Here is an 18,581-nt window from a genome sequence, read left to right as displayed (position 1 = left end):
ATGGATATCGTTTTTATTTGCATTCATTTTCAAAAAATGTAAATGGGATAAACTCCTCAAAATAACAAAAATATAATGTTTGCAGATCTTGAATATTGCAAAGATAACCAATACAATACTAATGTTTTTACATGTATTTTAAGATCAGTTCAAACATGAATATATGATGGATAAGCCTGATCTGCATCTCTGCATTGTCTCCGTCACATTGCTGTTGAGAGTTTGTTCCTGTTGAAATTCAACGGACAGAAATTCACACATACAGAAATGCTCATTTAAAGGGATACTTCACCAAAAAATTGGTGAAAATTCTGTCATCATTTACTCACCTTCGAGTTGTTCCAAATCTGTATAAATTTCTTTGTTCTGATGAACACAGAGAAAAATATTTGGCAGAATGTTTATAACCAGACAGATCTTGCCACCCATTGACTCCCATAGTAGGAAAAATTACTTTGTTGTTGAACACAAAAGAAGACAAAGAATGTAGGACAGCAAACAGTTCTTTTGACTACCATTGTATTTTTCCTACTATGGTGGTCAATCAAAATCTGTCTGGTTATAAGCATTCTTCCAAATACATTTCTGTGTTCATCAGATTTGGAACAACTCGAATTTTCATTTTTGGGTGAAGTATCCCTTTAAGGCAAAACTGGAGTTGTCTATTAATTTTTTCCACAGCTGCAGTCTCTGTATTAAACAAAAACACAAAAAGATGTATACAAATAGAAAAAAGATACTATCTTTTTTTATTATTGTATTTTTATATCCATAGAATACATATTCATCTATGTATTTTAACAATCAGAAGGCACAGTTTCTTTACAAGGTCGGTACTGATGGAGCATTGTTGTAATCTCATCAATTCTCCATTTACAGTTATAGGCTATAATTTGGGATTCAACCCGCAACATTTGTTTTAGCAGCCTAGTGAACCATTTAGCCAACCACTACTTTCCTTTATTCATCCAAGTAATACATTAAACCTTAATTGTAAAGTGATTGACGTCTATTTTGTACACAATATGTGTCAGTTTTACCAAGGCCTAACAATTTAGATGTATAGAACTGTCCAGTCAAATAAACACCAGAACTGAGTGAGTCTTAACCCAGATGCCTTGTGCAAAATACTGCCATCGGTGCTCACCAGCCATTACCTCGTTTTCTGAAGAACATAAATCATTACTTGAGTTTGACTACAAGCGTTTCACAGCTGAGGTAGAGCCCACACATTACACAACCAAATGTTTCTATTCATTTGCCTTCTTAAATAAAATTATAATAGTATCCCATTTTTACCTAAATACCAGTTACTTAAAGGGAAACAAGTATTAGCCAAAAAATATCTGACAACACTTACTGAAAATAAATAACGGACTATAAGATAGATAAGTTGGTATGATCTCATAGTCAAACAGCAGTAGTTATGATATTTGGGCAGAAACTACGGTTACCATGATGATCTTGCAAAGCTCAGTTTTAATAATTATATGATCAAGCCCATCCCATAAATTTGTGTGTTGGCACATTCAATTGACAAAATCAGGTGACAGATACACCTCAAGCATCCATAGCATTAATCAATTGCTAGACCTCATAGTAAACACGATTGCCATGGCCATAACCAGAAGCATCCCTACAGCCACCTCCTTCATTCTGCCCAGTTTCACATCATCATACTGCGCCTTCTGCTTCCTAAGGATCTTCTCCTTGCGTTGGCGCAGCTCCTTATCTCTCTGCAGCTGTTCTCCATAGTGCGCTCTGATGAAAGCATCAAAGTCAAAGATCTTGTCCTGGTCGACGGCGACCGATGAAGAGTGTCGGGCTCGGGTCTTTTGACCAGACGATGGCGCTGTTCTCTCCCTTTCGGTAGGTCTGCAGGATCCTGTGAGGTCAGCTTCACTCAGAATCCCACGGTCGTATTTCCTTCTTAGAGCTTTATTACCGAGCACGTTGTACGCCTCGCTGATCTGAGAGAAGTGAAACGTGGCTTCCTCGCTCCCTGCGTTTCTGTCCGGGTGATACATGAAGGACTGTTTATAGTAAGCAGTCTTGATTTGCGTGTGAGTGGCTGTCGGAGACACCTCGAGAATGTCATAGTAGGCAGACTTTGATTTGTATAGCGGTCCTGTGCTGTCATTATTGTGTTTTCCACTATAAGCTCTTGAGAAAGACGTGTAGTGCCCTAAACGAGCATGTGGAAGTCCATAGTGTGTCTGTGCATACATGGATCTCCTTGTAAAGGGATGATAGCTGCCAGCACTGCCACACAGGAGAGGACGCCTTACGTGTGTTTTTAAACATGAAAACACGAGAACTGGGGTTATGGCATCTGCTTTAATCCCCAATTTAATGCAGTCACTCCATGTATTTCCATAAATAGTCTCGGTAAGGAAGTCCGATGGCGATTTCAAGCTGTCAGATGATTTCTCTTTGGGGGTCTTCAAACGTACTCGGCATGTATTACCCGCTCCTTGATCGCGCGCAACGCGATTATGATTTACACAAAACTGCGGTGAATGTATTAATGCTGCAACATAACCTGGCTTTAAAACCGGTTTACCCACTTTATCCAAAAGCGATAGATACGAGGGTTTTATAAACTTGTAAGCTTCTCTCCCGCACCGCAGTCTGACCTCCGCCATTGCGCAGAGATCAAGGAAAACACAACCGGCCGTACTAGGAACGGCAAATCGACCAATTAAAATCGCGCTTCTTTGCGGGTCGCTCGGAACTGGCCAATAGCGCGTGGTGGTAATATTTCCATGTAAGGGATAGGCTGGGTGTTCGTGTTTATGTTACGTCATTAAAATTACGTAACCTTTCTTTACAGCGTAGTGTGGACTGTACCGTTAAAGCAAATTATTTACTGAAGGATTGGGAAAATCATATAAAGTAGACTGACATTCCTGGATGGTTATGAACTGTCCTTATATGGTCACGACTGATATCTTTCCCACCCATTTTCAAGTTAAATTGAATATTTTGACATTGAATATTTTTACGGATTTTTAAAGAGATCATATAATTTAGCATAATCTTCTTTCAATAAATACTGTATTTGTGACTTTACTTTAATTGAACTGTACATTATTTAGGCTATACACAATTACATCCATAAGATTTTGTGGCAAAAAAAGAGACAAAAGGGATCTTTTGATGCATTGGGGTATTCTGGCAGTTAGTTTATAGTTTTCAATTAATTAAATATTCACCTCACAGTTCACCATCAGATTGTATTATTTCGGGACATTTTCTGGGTATTATTGCCATTATGTAACAATTGTATTGTTAAAATTATTAGAATGACGTTCAAATGAATACGTTTTGTAACCCTCAACTTGTGTATGGATCGAGTTGTTTATAGAACAGACTTGTGTATGGATTAACTGCTTCTCGCCATGAATATAGCCTGAGATGCTGGAATGGCGTTAAGAATTAATAAAACAAACAAACAAACAATACGTAACTAAATAAATATCATACAATTTAATTTATACAAGTTATTTGTGTATATATTTTTCAACACTGCCCTATTTAAAACTAAAGCCTGATACGCTACGTGTACATAAATTACGCACGTTTGTAAATCTCTTTCAGTTTACGCCTACAGCGGAGCACACTCCTAAAAACACCCCAGCAATGCGCACGTGCCTGCGCAATTTGCGTATATGCTTCTCAGCGAGCATGCAGCGCAAGAACGGGCTCGCATGCATCCACCTGACCAGCACAAAGACCACACCCCTTCTCCTGTACACAAGCTTGGACATCACAACAATCGCTGACAGTCTCTGTGTGTATCGCAGTCTACGCCGTTATAAAGCCTAGTGTTGGTTGGTTTGTGCATGCAGCATAATGGAGCTGGCGAAACCCCGAACGGAGAACCGCCTCCGCTTTCCTTTAGCGCAGCAGGTCCGATCCAAATGGCAACATCACGGGTGAGGAGGTTCGCGCAGGAGGGGCGGACGGTCCCTCAGCCCAGAGTGATGGTGGTATTTTCGGCTGCGAGCGACACCGAAAAACAGGAAGATGCGATGTCGGGCGCGATCCCCGGGGATGAGGAGTATCGCAAACCAGCCATACCTGTCCCTAATCTTAACCTAGGGAAGTCTCTTCGCACCTTAGAGGCACCTGAGGAGGTAAATCCCTAAGGTTTACAGAGGATGTGCTGTTTTTATGATGAAGATGTTTATTTTACAGTAAGTGTAATGTAATTATTTGCGTCTTTTCACAGCATTGGTTAAATCATCAGAGTTACACAGCGTATTGTACTTTATAAATGTATGTATTCGGTTCAGACATCAGCTCAGCTGCATTAATAAGCGTGTTTTCTCTTCCCGTGTGCTTCAATTTGATTGGTTCTTTATACTAGTGGGCGGATGAATGTCCTTTCTGATTGGTTCATGTCTCACGTCTATCAAAGCATTGCTCGGTGGGATTGACCTAGGGCCTGTTTCAGAAAGGAGGTTTAGTGAAAACTCTGAGTATATTAACCCTGAAATGAGGGAAACTCTGGGGTTTGCGTTTCAGAATGTGAGGTATGTCAAACCCGAGAAAGAGGGGTAGCTCAAGCCCATTTCTAAAAGAGAGGGAACTAATAGTCAGATTCAGTAACCATAGTAACTTACTCTGTGAACCTAACCTGGTCGGGAGCAGGATTTCTTTGGTAAACCCAGAGTTTCTTTCGATCTCCTCCCCATGTTTAAAGTGCAAGTGGTGTACCTCATTCATTCATTCATTCATTAATAGTCATTCATGGCACACATTTTGATCACACAGAGACCATCTCAGTGACTAAAATGTCATTTGTGCTTTTATAGAGGATCCTGTATGTGAAGAGGCTGCATTAATTCATAGGGATGTACTTTGATTTCAGGAGAGCAATTTAGGACCCGAGTGGAATTTTGTCATTTCCCTGTGCATTTTTTATTAAAACTGTACCATTTTTTTTTACAGTCAATTAGATATATCAAAATATTTCTCATCCATCCTTACATCAATAACATCAGCCATCGTGGCCGTGTATTACATCAGAGCATATTCTTTCCCTTACATGTTCTCACAAATGGTAGTTGTCTATGGAGGATAAGAAATGACTTAATAAAGTGCATGAATAAAGAAATGAATAAACACAGACACAAATGCAGAAATGAAGCGATAAAGGTAATAAACAATTAGTTTAGACGTGCAGCCATTCCTACCCAAATCTGCTCAGAGCAGGGTTGGCACCACTGATCAGTCTGACTTTGACACGAAAGTCTGACACGCTAACAAGTGTCTTATACACCATGATGTCTCGCACTCATCGCTAGAGCACTGATGGGGGGTTAGAACATGAGATTTTTTCAATTTATTTCTGTTTTAGTTCTGTTGTTTCATTCATTTATTCATTCATTTACTGATTAATTTGTTTGTTTATTGGTACATTTATCTATTTATTAATTTACACTTAAGTCATTTTCAGCACATTAGTAAATCCACTGTATGCAGAGCGGAAAGTGTGCCTTGCTCTCAAGTGCTTTCTGCCGCCATGTTGCTTTTTTTGCTGCCGTTGCCATGGTGAATCGTAATATCTGAGCTCCATTGATCATGGCTTGTCGTAGTTGTGGTGCAAGCGCTTAACTCAAGGTAAGCTTACCCAGAGTTGATAGAACAAACTCAAATCAGCTGTTCTGAAACCGAAAACGCAAAAGTTTGCATTTCGGTGTAAATCAACTCAGAGTTTTTATTTTTTTAACTCGGTGTTGGTTGAACCTCCTTATTGAAACGGGCCCTCGTGTTTTGGAACTTGAAAGGCCCATGTGAAATGTCCCAACGATGAACCCAGCATGACCTGTCAAGAATATGGAAGAATATTTTAACTTTTTGGCATACAATAGAATATAGAAAATAAACGCAGTCTTAAGTAAATTAACCATGGTTTTATTATAGCTAAAATGTAGTAACCAGATTTTTGGCAGATTGGTTACCATTTGTATTACCACAACACAAATCAGTTTGTTTTGTTGTGGGTTTTTTTGTTGTTGTTGATTAGTTTTACAACAAATGCCATGGTTAAATTATAGTTATTGTGGTAAGACCATAGTCAATTTGTGGTTATTATTGTTTTATTACAGATAAAACCATTAAGCAATCAGTTGTTTTCCTAAGGGAAGATCCATTTACATTTATGCATTTGTCTGATCCATTTATATTCATTTTTTAGCAGATGCTTTTATCCAAAGTCACTTACTAACGAAAGAGCATTTAACATTTTGTCATTGAGCTGCATACATCCACTAAGAGTCTATATGAGTCTATTTAGCATGGTTGATGTGGAAATCGAGTTGATTTCCACCAAGAATGTTACGAGATTTCTTAAAGATTGCAGTGTATATTATTTGTAAAATGTATCTGATGGACATTATGTAAAAGGCACAGGCTGCTGCTATTAAAAATAGGCACAGTGATAAAAATCTCCCTTTCCTCCATAGTTCCCTGAGGTTATTCCCCTAAACGTAGGAGGAACATATTTCACCACCCGGCTCTCCACTCTGCGGCGTTTTGAGGACACTATGCTGGCTGCCATGTTTAGCGGTCGCCACTACATTCCTCGTGATGCAGAGGGGCGATATTTCATCGACCGAGATGGAGCAAATTTTGGGTTAGTGTTTAGATAAGTGAATATCTGATTAGAGTTACCCTAAGGGAACTAAATATACTAAGCAAATAATTTGATTATCAGAATATAGCTTCTGTTTTTCTTTTTTTCTTCAATGCATTACTCAAATAACGGCATGTGATCCACTTTAAGAATCTGTTTCCTGAGAAGTACAGTGCTCTAAATTAAAAGAGCATGTACAGTATACATTCAAGTAAACACTGTAATAACCCAGCCACCACTAGGGAGAACTATGGAGCTTCATATAGGGGGTTATCTCGATGCTGCCGCCACCTTTAATTATAAACCGGTAAGGTCCGGGATGAGCACTAAATATCCACACAAAGATTGAATACAACAAAGGAAAACTTACTTTATTAACAATAATAGCAGCTCTGCAGCATTTGTCATAGTTTTCTTCTCAATAACATACACTAGTTATCCCATATAATTGCCAACTACCATAAAATTCACAACATTCACAGCAAACAATTTATAGTTCAAGTTATAACAGCACAAGTTATACGTAAGGTCTTAATACACGCCCCATGTGGACCCCCGGTTTTCTTCAGCGCTGGTGGTGCTAGCCACCCACGAACACCACAATTCGATCCCCGTTTCCCCTTGCTTGGACCCTGCAGACTTACTTGAACGTTATGAAAGTCTTAGCTCATTCTCTTCTCCTGTCGCTCTTCTTTCTCCCCTTTATCAAACCTTGCAGCCTTCATTTATTGCCCACAGGTGTGTTCATCAACAACACTGTTCCTCCGTTACGTCACTTTTTTCATGACGTCACTGTCACTCAGTTTATATGCATTACACTACATTTTAATTTCATACATACTTATACTGTACATTTAATACATATAATTTATAGGCCCACTGATTAGGTTTTTATACTTTTTTAATGAGGTACAACCCTGTAACACCAGTGATAGAAGAACTGCTGAATATTACTCAGTTTACGATTAGCCACTGAGAAAGCCAAATGAAAATATGCTTTTTTTGCTTCTCTGCCTTCTCAGCGATATTCTGAATTTTTTGCGAGAGGGTGAGCTGCCTCCAAGGGACCGAGTTCGTGCTGTACACAGAGAAGCTCAGTACTATGCCATTGGACCTCTTTTGGAAAGCCTGGAAGATACACAGCCACTTACTGGAGAGAAAGTGCGGCAGGCCTTTCTTGATCTCTTGCCCTATTACAAAGGTAATATAAATCAATTTCTCAATTACATTTACATTTCGAATTAGGCTTTTTTCCAAAGCAAGTTTTAAATTTCAACTTTATTTGATCAGCATGACCCACTACAAATGCCAAATAGGCAAAACAAACAGTGTTAACATTTTGTCCCTCCTCATTCCAGAAAATTTAGAGCGCATTGTGGAGATAGCAAAACTTCGTGCCATGCAGCGAAAGGCTCGCTTCGCAAAGCTGAAGATCTGCGTGTACAAGGAGGAGATGCCCATCACCCCTTATGAAAGGCCGCTGTTCAATTCGCTACGGTTCGAGCGCTCTGAGAGTGAGGCCAAGCTGTTCGAGCACCATTGTGAGGTGGATGTGTCGTTTGGGCCCTGGGAGGCTGTGGCAGATGTTTATGACCTTCTTCATTGCATAGTGAGTGACTTGGCAGAACGTGGGATCACCGCAGACCAGCAGTGCATCGGCGTTTGTGACAAACACCTCATTAACCACTACTACTGCAAAAGGCCAATCTATGAGTTTAAAATCACCTGGTGGTGAAACGGTGGTATGTTTGGAGGTCTTGCCTCTTTTGCCAAAAACTAAGATGCACAAGGTTTGAGCACATGTGATGTGTGCTGCTGTCTACGTGACACCAGCAGGGTTCTCGATTCCTAGTCCAGTGTGCAAAATGAATGACAAGCGTTTGATGGAGATGGAGGTTGATGGCTGGCTGTGGAACGGTGGTTTGCAACCCGAATTTTTCTTTTTCGGCAGCTGTTCTGATCCCTTAGTTTTGCAAGTACTTGTTTAGCTTTATTTAAAACAAACCCTACTTGTAATGGTTTTGTCCAGTTGTAGTTTAAAGGGTTTTCTGGAATCATGCTCAGAGGAAGTTAACTTATGTGAAACAGTGTTTTCTGTTCTAAATATGACATCTCTGCTAAGTTTCCATGTAAGATGTGCAATGAATGTATTAACAATCTGATTCTGAAGAATCAATCAACTGGACTCAGATTACAGGTCTGTCATTTCTTGTGTTGTGTTCATGAAGGATTCCCCCCCTACAGTATTTACATACAGTGATTTTTCCTAATTTGTTTTAATTTAATATGTAGAACCTGATCTTTATGATATTGCGGATAGAGAGCACTGTAGATTTCCAACAGATAAAAACGACAAAAAATACAATACAACCACACCAAGCTTCACACAAGGCCTTCTAAAATTTGCCATACATCAAGGATTTGGTTTATAACAAAAGAAATAAAACTGTTTTCAAAAGAGAGTCCAAAATAGATTACCAGATATATTGTTTTTAGGATAAGATGCACTAGATATTAAATGTACTGAATATGAATTATATTATATGAAGTATATTAAAATAATACTAAAAGACTGTTAGCCAATTTAATGCATTTATATTACTTCTGAGATGTATTTTCTGCTGCCAATAGCATCTGTCTTTGCTTTTTATAGCCATAGCCCTCTGCAATAGCATATACATTTGAATTATTTGTGACCCTGGATATAGCTCAGTTTTTCGAAATTTAGATTTTTACATCATCTGAAAGCTGAATAATTAAGATTTCTATTGATGTATGGTTTGTTATGATAGGAAAATATCTGTCGGAGATACAACTGCTTAAAACTCTGGAATCTGAGGGTGCAGAAAACTTGCCTTTGAAGTTGTTAATCAGGCAGGCCATCCACTCACAAAAATAAAGTTTTTATATATTTACGGTATGAAATTTACAAAATATCTTCATGGAACATGATCTTTACTTAATATCCTAATGATTTTTGGCATAAAAGAAAAATCAGTCATTTTGGCCCTTTTACTAAAAATGTTCCCAAGCTACTTAAGACCGGTTTTCTGATCCAGGGTCACGTTTGTGATTTTGTTTACTAAAAATATTTGAAACCTCTCTCTGTTTTAAGTTTACTGTGAGAGCTGTGAAGGCTACGTGAAGATGCATGAGCTCTCGCAGCAGAATATCTCAAATCAGTTCAAATGCATCTGATAATCCTAACTGGGGTTTACTGTCTTGCCCAGTGTACTTTGTGTTGCTCAACTGATACTTGTACTCTGTTGTACATTTGGTGAATACTGTTTGTATTGCATTAATGTACTTGCGATATTGGGCTAATAATAAACCATATATTTTGCCATTTATTAATATGATACTTTAATAATCTATTGTACACAAATAGAATCATAAAAATCATAAAATTCAATGCTGGATGTTGACATTTGTAGCCCCGCCCACAGAACGGATTTTAGAAAGACCCGTCGCGCGGATATGGCATCACCGTGACGCATGGCGAGGTCGCGAGGAGCAGTGACCAGGTATGATCAGTGATCTGTCGCTGTCCTGCAGTATAACGCAAACATTTAAAACTTGCTGTTTATTTTGTAAATGCTTTGTTAATTGCCGTATTAAAGTCAGCTTCTGGATATTTCTGTCACGTGATCAATTTTGTGGGTTTGTTGTGTTCGTATTTTTAGCCACGTAGCTGCTTTGCTAGCGTGACGTATTTGCCTAAGGCGGTTTAAATGACAACATTGTTATTTCCCGTCGATAATTTATTTTTTATGACACTTTATAAACCCATAACTGTAACGAAACCTTGTAGTAATTTATAGTTTGGTTTGTAGTAACAATAAGAGACAACCTGCCGTCATTGAACGATGTTTGAACTATTCATTTTTGTTTCGTTTGTCATCTTGTCTTAAAAGTGCTGAAATCTGTTGACCAGCGAGTTTCTGCACGGATCACTGGTCAGTATTTTTACATTTTATTTCATTACACAAATGTCTGAAACCAGATCACACACTACTAATCGTTATGTAGTTTCTCTTTTTAATTTGTTTATTGCGATTGTTGTACTGTCAGATTTCAAATTACTTGAAAACATACTCCTTGTTTTTCTCTTAAAGTGATATAATCAACATTTTTGCAAGATATATTATGTCATCTTATTCCTGTTGTCATGCCTGCAGACAGGATATGCAAATACATCTCACAATGTCATTCTTGTTTTGTCTTTACCCAGACAAAATGAGTCAGCGCACTGAACGACGGGGGATCCATGTGGATCAATCAGAATTGCTGTGCAAGAAGGGCTGTGGTTACTATGGAAATGCTGCGTGGCAGGGTCTGTGCTCCAAGTGCTGGAGAGAGGAGTACCAGAAAGATCGGCAGAGGCAGATCCAGGAGGACTGGGCCCTGGCTGAAAAGTGAGTCGGGTGGTTTTTCAGAAAGACTGAAAATCACACTTTTTGAGTACGATGGCTAATGTGACTAGTATCGTATGGCCTAAAATAGGAGGTCTGTCATCAAAGTTTGCATTAGAATTCGGTGGTATGTTTTCTGTCACAGGCTCCAGAGGGAAGAGGAGGCAGCGTATGTCAGCACTCACAGTTCCTCTCAAACCCAGCCTCCGCATTCTCACTCCCAGCCCTCTCTCGCCACCTTTTCCAAGTTCGAGGAGAAGAAAACCAACGAGAAAACTCGCAAGGTCACCACTGTGAAGAAGTTCTTCAGTCCCTCTTCCCGCACAGCACCTAAAAAAGGTATGAAGTGGGCGGAGGTCTTGAGAAGTCTGAATGTGAATGATGTTTCTTCAGTGAGAGGGGACTGCTGTGACCACTAGTGGGTGTGGTCGGTAAAAGGAGTGTGTTCTGATTTTCTATTAACATAAAGTTTTATTTGCTCTTGTAAGTGTCCGTTGGGCACATGAAACTCACTGTCAAAACCTGTTGGATTTGACTGATTCAAACAAACAAACATTTCTTGAGTGTGTTGATCTTAGCTCAAAAGAAATAAATTTGATGCTTTGTTTCTGTTTCGTTGCTGACTCGTGTGTGTCAGCGCTGTAGATTTTGCCTAGGTTAGATCCCAAAATAGAAATCCGCTCATACTTTTGCTTCCTTGCGAGAAATCATGGTTATTCATATGCAAATAATTCCCCACCATCATTCGGAGTCCTTTTTTTTCTTCGTCATTTCATGCTTTCTTTGATAAAGCTTTAAACTCAAATGAATATTAACATAATAGGTTTTGTGATTAAAATGCTTTATCATTGGAATGTTCAGTATCAGTTATCCTTGCATGATTTGATTCAGTCATTTGTTTTCATATCCATTCGCGATCAGTCTCATAATTGGTCTACACTCTTAGTGCTTCAAAAAAGGTGCTTCAAAAGGTTCTTTGATTGCAAAGAAGAACCTTTTGGATTCATAAAGAACCTTTAACATCTGAAGAACCTTTCTGTTTCGCAAAAGGTTGTTTGTGTCGAAAACAGGTTCTTCAGATTATAAAAAAGTAAGAAGATGGTTCCACAAAGAACCTAAAGACTAAATGGTTCCTTGTGGAATCAAAAAAGGTTCTTCTATGGCATCGCTGTGAAGAACCTTTTAAGCATCTTTATTTTTAAGAGTGCATTATGTTTTTGTGAGATCATTTTTCAAACAATTCATCCAATCTTCATCTCTCAATTTGCTTCTCATATTTCATTTGCATCTCATCTCTGCCCCATTTTTTATATGTTCCCCATTTCTCTCCTTTTCTTTTGCTGTCATTCTCACCGGAACTTTGGCACAACGTGTTCCCTTACCCCCCATATTTCATTCCCCCTCCATTTTTGTGTCGCCTGTTTTTCTGCCCACCCTGGGTGTTTTAGTCCCCCCTGAAAAAGAAAGTGAGAAAGAGAAGTTGCAGGGCAGGAGAGAGAGCCATGGAGAAACCCTCCTGAGGGATCTGAAGGGCATTTTTACCCAGCCCTGGGAGATGGGCTCGCCCACAGAAGGTAACAGAGAGAGCCTGAGGGATATAGCGGTATGAACAGAAAACATGGGTGGAGATTGCAGTGTTTGTCTTTTCTGAGGTGGACCACAGTTTCTGTGTTTTGATGTTCTGGAACAAGGAGAACATCACCTGTATTTTAAGGAATAGTTCACCTAAATATATTTATTTACGGAGACAAACGGTGAATATTGTTTGGCTTTCAGAAGACTTAAATATAACATACTGCATTCTTTTTCACCAGGATGTTTTTGGGTAAACTATTCCTTTCAGTATTTCACAAAGCACCACAAATAACTCCAGAAAGTGTTTCACAGTTGGTGATTCCATTGTAACGTGTTATGTTTGCCCCCCGAAACGCTTTGTGACATACTGCCGTACTAAATTTTGTGTGTATTTATTCATTTCTCAATGTTGTGTGGAGGTCAGAAGACACTCATTTCATTCACCCTGCCATTTTTTCATGTCTACTGTCTCATTGTCATGCATTCCCCTCTTTTCTTGTCATTCTGGTGGCAGCTCTGGTATCGAGGCTGAGAGGTGGGTATTCACTGTAGCCCTCCAGATCACACAAAACAAAGCAGTACATCAGTGTTTTATATCATTTGCATGCTTTTAGCCTGAGAAATCCTTCCAATGCTCTATTACTGTCAATGGGGCATTTGCAAAAATATAATGATGGCAGCAAACAGCCTACTGATGAAATGAAAGAGTCCATTTAGACAGCAGAATGCATTGTTCCTTTTTTAAGAAAATAAATGTTTTGTATCTGTTACAGTGCCTTAAAACATTAAAAAACTACTGCACTGCTTTTTAATACCCGTGTATAGCACAACCCTAGTTTAGAGCATAAAATGTATGTTTAACTTTATTCTTTGTAGTATTTATACAATTTTATGGCTAAGTTTATGGCTCATAATATGTTTTTAGATGCTTTTAGAAAAAAAGGCATGTTGGTGTAAGGTTCCTGTTTAAGTTTATTCACATTCACTCTGTTGCTATCTTTAACTTTGATCAGATGTCAAAGGTGTTGGCCTGGTAACAGATAAAGACTTCAGGCTTCAGATCACGTGTTCTTTCTGTCTATTTAACAATTTGATTTTGTCAATATGCATCGTGTCGTCTTTTCGCTTTTACTTTTTATGTGGTTTACTCGGACCGCCTGAGACGTCTTTTTCTTTTCATGTGATAACCAGAATGTCATGTAATATTCAGTCATTCCAATTGGACGCATTGTTCAGAAATGTTTCACAGTCTCTTCAGTTGTAACAATAACTAGTTGGCAGAATTTCACATGACATTCTGCAATAACCTAAATGAATGAAACTCATTCCAAATCGAAGCCCCTTTGTGTCTTTGCGTTTACTGTTTGTGAACTCTGTTCTGTTCTGTTTTTACGTGTGTTTCTCAGAGAGCCATGAGGGGAAGACTCCGAGCCCCTCCATCACACGTCAGTCCAGCATCGAGACCGATCGCGTGTCACGAGACTTTGTGGACTTCCTGAAGACATTACAGAAGCAGGCCGGCAGAGAAATCCACAAGCAGAGCCGTGCTTTTATAGAGAGCATGGGAAATAAAAGGGTGTGGCTTTAAAACTTTTTAAATCGGACGCACCCATGCCTACTCTGTTTATCAAAAGCTATTATAAGATTAACACTTAACATGTCTAAATAATTTAAGCCGAGGCTTGCAAAACTTGAGTCATCAAATACTCTTGCTTCAGATGATGGAGATAGATGAAGCCTGTCTTTAAGAACTGAATCTCAGGCTTTTAGGTTCAGAATTGTTTTGTTTCTAAAATACATTTTCATTCAATTATGTTCTATCCATATGTATTTGTAGGATCTCGGCGTAGAGGAGCTATCAGAGTGTGCTCAGGACTTCTACCAAAACATGTCGGACCGTCTCATGAATCATTATAAAGGTAGGATACATCATATAGGTCATCTCAAAACCTATAAGACATCTTTGGAATTCTGTAGTTAATACTGTAGTTGGAAACTCACTGTGCTAGTGTAGTGCGTGGAAGTAGGGTTCTGTAACAAATAAAGATAAGCGTCACATTCTGTGTTTGTTTGTAAGACTGAAGTATGCAGGGTATATGTAACATTTTTATCAGGTTTTCACAGGATTTTTATTGGTTTTCCCTTTCAAAAAGCTGTGATTGGAGCAGACCCCCTTTATCATGTTTTTGCTATTTTCTGGACTAGCTCTCAATCTAACTAACATTTATAATATATTATAAAAGCATTCAAGCCATTTGTGACAGAGCCTTGTGTGTTTCTCTTCCTGCAGGTTCCTCTGAAAAGGTGGACAGGGTGATGGACCAGGTGGAAAAATACATCATGACTCGACTGTATAAAAGCGTCTTCTGTCCAGAGACTACTGATGATGAGAAAAAAGACCTGGCCACCCAGCACAGGATTCGGTAAGCCTCTTAGATTTATCAAAGCATTTATTTGAGCATTCCAGTCAGCCTGATGTACCATGATTAGCTCAAATTCTTTCAAACTTCTTGTTGACCAATGGCAGATGGGGAACTATTTGAAAATCATTCTTTTTTTATTCTGTTTGGTGTTTATAGAAGACCCCAAATGACACACTTACTGTAAGTCATTATTAGCTTCTTGAATATTGTTGGTTTTTCAGGGCCTTGCACTGGGTAACCATTCAGATGCTGTGTGTTCCTGTGGATGAAGAGATCCCAGAGGTGTCTGATAGTGTAGTCAAAGCTATCACAGGTGAGTCTGCAAATAATTTCCTTGATATTATTTTGTCCTTTACATGCTTTGGAGTTCTCTCAGTCAAGGTGCATTCTGTGAAAACAGTTTCTTTTCTACTGTAGATATCATTGAGATGGACTCCAAACGTGTGCCGAGGGATAAGCTGGCCTGCATTACAAGTTGCAGTAAGCATATCTTCAACGCCATCAGGGTTACTAAGAATGAACCAGCCTCTGCCGATGACTTCCTGCCTACCCTCATCTTTATCGTGTTGAAGGCCAATCCACCCCGGCTGCAGTCAAACATCCAGTACATCACACGCTTCTGCATCCCCTCGAGACTTATGACGGGAGAGGATGGATACTACTTTACCAACTTGGTGGGTCCATATGTATTACTCAATGGCCCCTAATGCACACTTAAAAATGTATAAATATTATAGCCGAACATTCCCCTTTTCTCATTTTCTGCTCAATCTCATTCCCTGCAGTGCTGTGCTGTAGCCTTCATAGAGAAACTGGACGCCCAGTCATTGAATCTTAGCCCTGAGGACTTTGAGCGCTACATGTCCGGTCTGGCTTCCCCTCGAAGGCCAGATGATCCAGCAGCCTGGCCCCAGACCGGCTCCAATATTAACCCTGTGGTTAGCCAGATCCATCAAAATCAAAGCATCCTATCCAACCTAGAAAAAAGACAGCAGCAGGTCATAGAGGAGGCAAACAGCCTCCAGACAGAACTGGCAGAATGGCAGGACAGCGTGGCCCGTGAGGTCCAGGAGATCTTGGAGAGATACCCACTGGAGATCAAGCCTCGGGCATCTGCGATCGATGCAGAAAATGTGGAAAACGACAGGTTACCACCTCCTCTGCAGCCCCAAGTGTTTGCTGGTTAGAAAACTAATCTGGGTTGATAAGCAAATGTTAATGCTTACTTTACTCATTCCAAGATGGTCAAAATGTGTTTTTAAATGAAATGGCTGCTTTGTCCAAGATCTCTTACTTCCTGTAATGTATGAATACAGGGATGTTACCAATACATCAGAAATCCTCATCTGTTTCCTAAACAAATTCTTGTAGGATTGCGTTTATGTAGCCGAGTTCGAAAGGAAAAGGCTGAGAGACTAAAGCTTTAAAAGACGTGTCATTAACTTGATCAACATTTAAATACTTTAGCTGTTTTAAATAACAGAAAGTAGCTGCTAATATGTAGTCTTAATCAGTTTTGATGTGCTTATATCAACATATCAGCTTTTCCCATGCAGATAAGTCAATTTCACTGTAGGTTGATGTTTCCCCACCTTCTGTATGAAGGTGTTTACTGTGATCTTTTTTATGGGTGTATAAAATGTACTTTTGCTTGTACTGCATAATGAAAACAATGACGTTAAACCCCGTACAAACTGTTTCCTAACTGTAGCTTTTAAAGTACCTTTGGTGTGTCACACATGCTTGATGTATAAACTTCTATGGTACCTTTCAATGATGGTCATTCTTAAATGCTAGGTCATGTTACCGATCAGCAATACTACTGTGCAGATATTTGAAGAATGAACACTATTTCATAGGAATTTGTTTGCAAAACAAAATGCATTATTTGTGTGAATACAAATTTTCCACATAGATGTACAATTCTGTAATGATAACCAAAGGATGTACATTGGAAAATAACCACTCTTCAACCAAGATGGAAATGGCATTAATATCTTTGGCATTTAATGTCAGCTTTGCAGAAAACTGTTTAAATGTGATGCAGTTTTTATTTTAAAACCATGTCCCAACTGTAAACGGTACTTAACATTAAATTTGTGTGGAAATTATCAGTTTAATTCCGTTATGGTGGTTTATGATTGTGTTATATTAACTAAACTACTTTATTTATGGTGTAAATATAACAACCTTGAAGTGTGTTGTTCGTAAATAATTCATAAATCGGAAATTGAAAGTCTTTTTAGCAAAATATGTGGTTATTAGTAACTTTGAGGTGTGGTCATTGAGTCCGTAGGGATCATAAGAAACACATTACATACATCCAATTGTAGAAATCATCAGTATAGTAACACTGATTCACACCATAAAATACCATGGAAAATAATATTTTAAATGTTGATGGTCAATATTAATTATTTTACCATAATTAATATACATAATACAATAACATACACTAAAAAGGGTTAAAATACCCTGTGGTAAGTTCTCCCCAGGATTGTTCTCAAGGGCTGCCTGTTTACTAACTGTGTAGAATATGTCGTTGAGAACATGTACAAATATACACCTAAAATTCTCAATGTCAGCCTAAATGTGCAATGTCTCATTGGCTATAGCCTGATTTTAACTGTTCAAATTGTAATATTTTGTAAAATGTTAATAAGAGACTCGTTTAAAGATCTATCTCATCCTAAACAGATCTGCAGCCCCCCCCAAACCCGAGTCTCGTACGATACTTCTACTGTACCTGCAGGTCTCCAGATATTCTCAGTTTAGTATGTAGGTCACTTTCTCCCAGGAGGGTTCAAACACTCCACAAGTGATAGACTGAGATCTTGATTCACTTTGCATATTATACAATATATGACATGTTTTTTTCTTAAATTGGTGTGTGTACTGATAAAGTGTGTATTTATTACCATTATGTAACATTTCACAAATATTTTTCATATATGGTATTTTTGAATAAAAGTGTCTGTCACATGCATTATATAGTATAGACGCCTTTACTGTTAGTAAACATTGTTATGCGTTTTTGTGGGCGGAGCTTAGGTGGAGGCAGAAAGGTCGGGTCCCCTGACCGCATTACTAATGCTAGGTAGCACGCTTTGTTCGCTTGCTTTTTGACAATAACTAGAAAAAAATCCGATTCGATTTTAACATGTAAGGTCACTAACTGTCTAGGACCGCGATTGTTTTTGAAAAAGTTAACTTTAACGCAAGGAACCTGGCCGACCGTGTGCGCTCATTCAATGGATCCAGGGACGGACTGACAGAATTAACGTACGTTACCTCCAGTTAAGTGGCCTGACATCTACACCTACCAGACAGAGAAACCAAGCGTATAGTAAAGATAAACTGAGAGCGTATACATCTATAGATGTCTGCGTGTACTAACAGTGGCAAATGCATTTTATTTGAACATAAACCTGACACATAACATGAGCCTTTTCACTGTTCCCTCTCCCTTTATACGAATGCACTTGTGACAACTATAGAAAAAAAGATGACAAACAGTTTCCTTTATGT

General features: G+C 38.8%; 3 protein-coding genes across 7 annotated transcripts; 2 read left to right on the top strand and 1 right to left on the bottom strand.

The window, feature by feature from the left end:
• Positions 1 to 146: 146 nt before the first annotated feature.
• LOC130546234 (uncharacterized) lies at positions 147 to 3,570 on the bottom strand. The gene has a single exon (XM_057321388.1). The coding sequence runs from the start codon at positions 2,643 to 2,645 to the stop codon at positions 1,581 to 1,583; it is 1,065 nt and encodes a 354-aa protein (XP_057177371.1). The 5' UTR covers positions 2,646 to 3,570; the 3' UTR covers positions 147 to 1,580.
• kctd7 (potassium channel tetramerization domain containing 7) lies at positions 1,793 to 9,105 on the top strand. 3 transcript variants are annotated; one of them, XM_057321392.1, is made up of 5 exons: positions 1,793 to 1,869; positions 3,852 to 4,139; positions 6,474 to 6,643; positions 7,666 to 7,844; positions 8,002 to 9,105. In XM_057321392.1, the coding sequence occupies exons 2-5, from the start codon at positions 3,924 to 3,926 to the stop codon at positions 8,376 to 8,378; spliced, it is 942 nt and encodes a 313-aa protein (XP_057177375.1). In that variant the 5' UTR covers positions 1,793 to 1,869; positions 3,852 to 3,923; the 3' UTR covers positions 8,379 to 9,105. The 3 variants fall into 3 exon arrangements, with proteins under 3 accessions (XP_057177375.1, XP_057177373.1, XP_057177372.1); XM_057321390.1 differs by having other exon boundaries at positions 1,807 to 1,892; XM_057321389.1 differs by lacking the exon at positions 1,793 to 1,869 and having other exon boundaries at positions 3,601 to 4,139.
• A 114-nt stretch (positions 9,106 to 9,219) lies between these two features.
• Positions 9,220 to 17,793, top strand: rabgef1 (RAB guanine nucleotide exchange factor (GEF) 1). 3 transcript variants are annotated; one of them, XM_057321387.1, is made up of 12 exons: positions 9,220 to 10,167; positions 10,558 to 10,599; positions 10,875 to 11,058; positions 11,201 to 11,394; positions 12,504 to 12,629; positions 13,145 to 13,165; positions 14,037 to 14,206; positions 14,468 to 14,549; positions 14,921 to 15,053; positions 15,275 to 15,366; positions 15,471 to 15,727; positions 15,839 to 17,793. In XM_057321387.1, the coding sequence occupies exons 3-12, from the start codon at positions 10,880 to 10,882 to the stop codon at positions 16,238 to 16,240; spliced, it is 1,656 nt and encodes a 551-aa protein (XP_057177370.1). In that variant the 5' UTR covers positions 9,220 to 10,167; positions 10,558 to 10,599; positions 10,875 to 10,879; the 3' UTR covers positions 16,241 to 17,793. The 3 variants fall into 3 exon arrangements, with proteins under 3 accessions (XP_057177370.1, XP_057177368.1, XP_057177369.1); XM_057321385.1 differs by lacking the exons at positions 12,504 to 12,629; positions 13,145 to 13,165 and having other exon boundaries at positions 15,839 to 17,559; XM_057321386.1 differs by lacking the exons at positions 9,220 to 10,167; positions 12,504 to 12,629; positions 13,145 to 13,165 and adding an exon at positions 10,188 to 10,303 and having other exon boundaries at positions 15,839 to 17,560.
• The last annotated feature ends 788 nt before the right edge of the window (positions 17,794 to 18,581 follow it).

Source organism: Triplophysa rosa, linkage group LG22 (genome assembly GCF_024868665.1).
Source record: "Triplophysa rosa linkage group LG22, Trosa_1v2, whole genome shotgun sequence".
In the NCBI taxonomy this organism is placed as follows: domain Eukaryota; kingdom Metazoa; phylum Chordata; class Actinopteri; order Cypriniformes; family Nemacheilidae; genus Triplophysa; species Triplophysa rosa.
The sequence above is the reverse complement of the archived record's forward strand: the minus strand, read 5'-3'. Positions and strand labels throughout refer to the sequence as shown.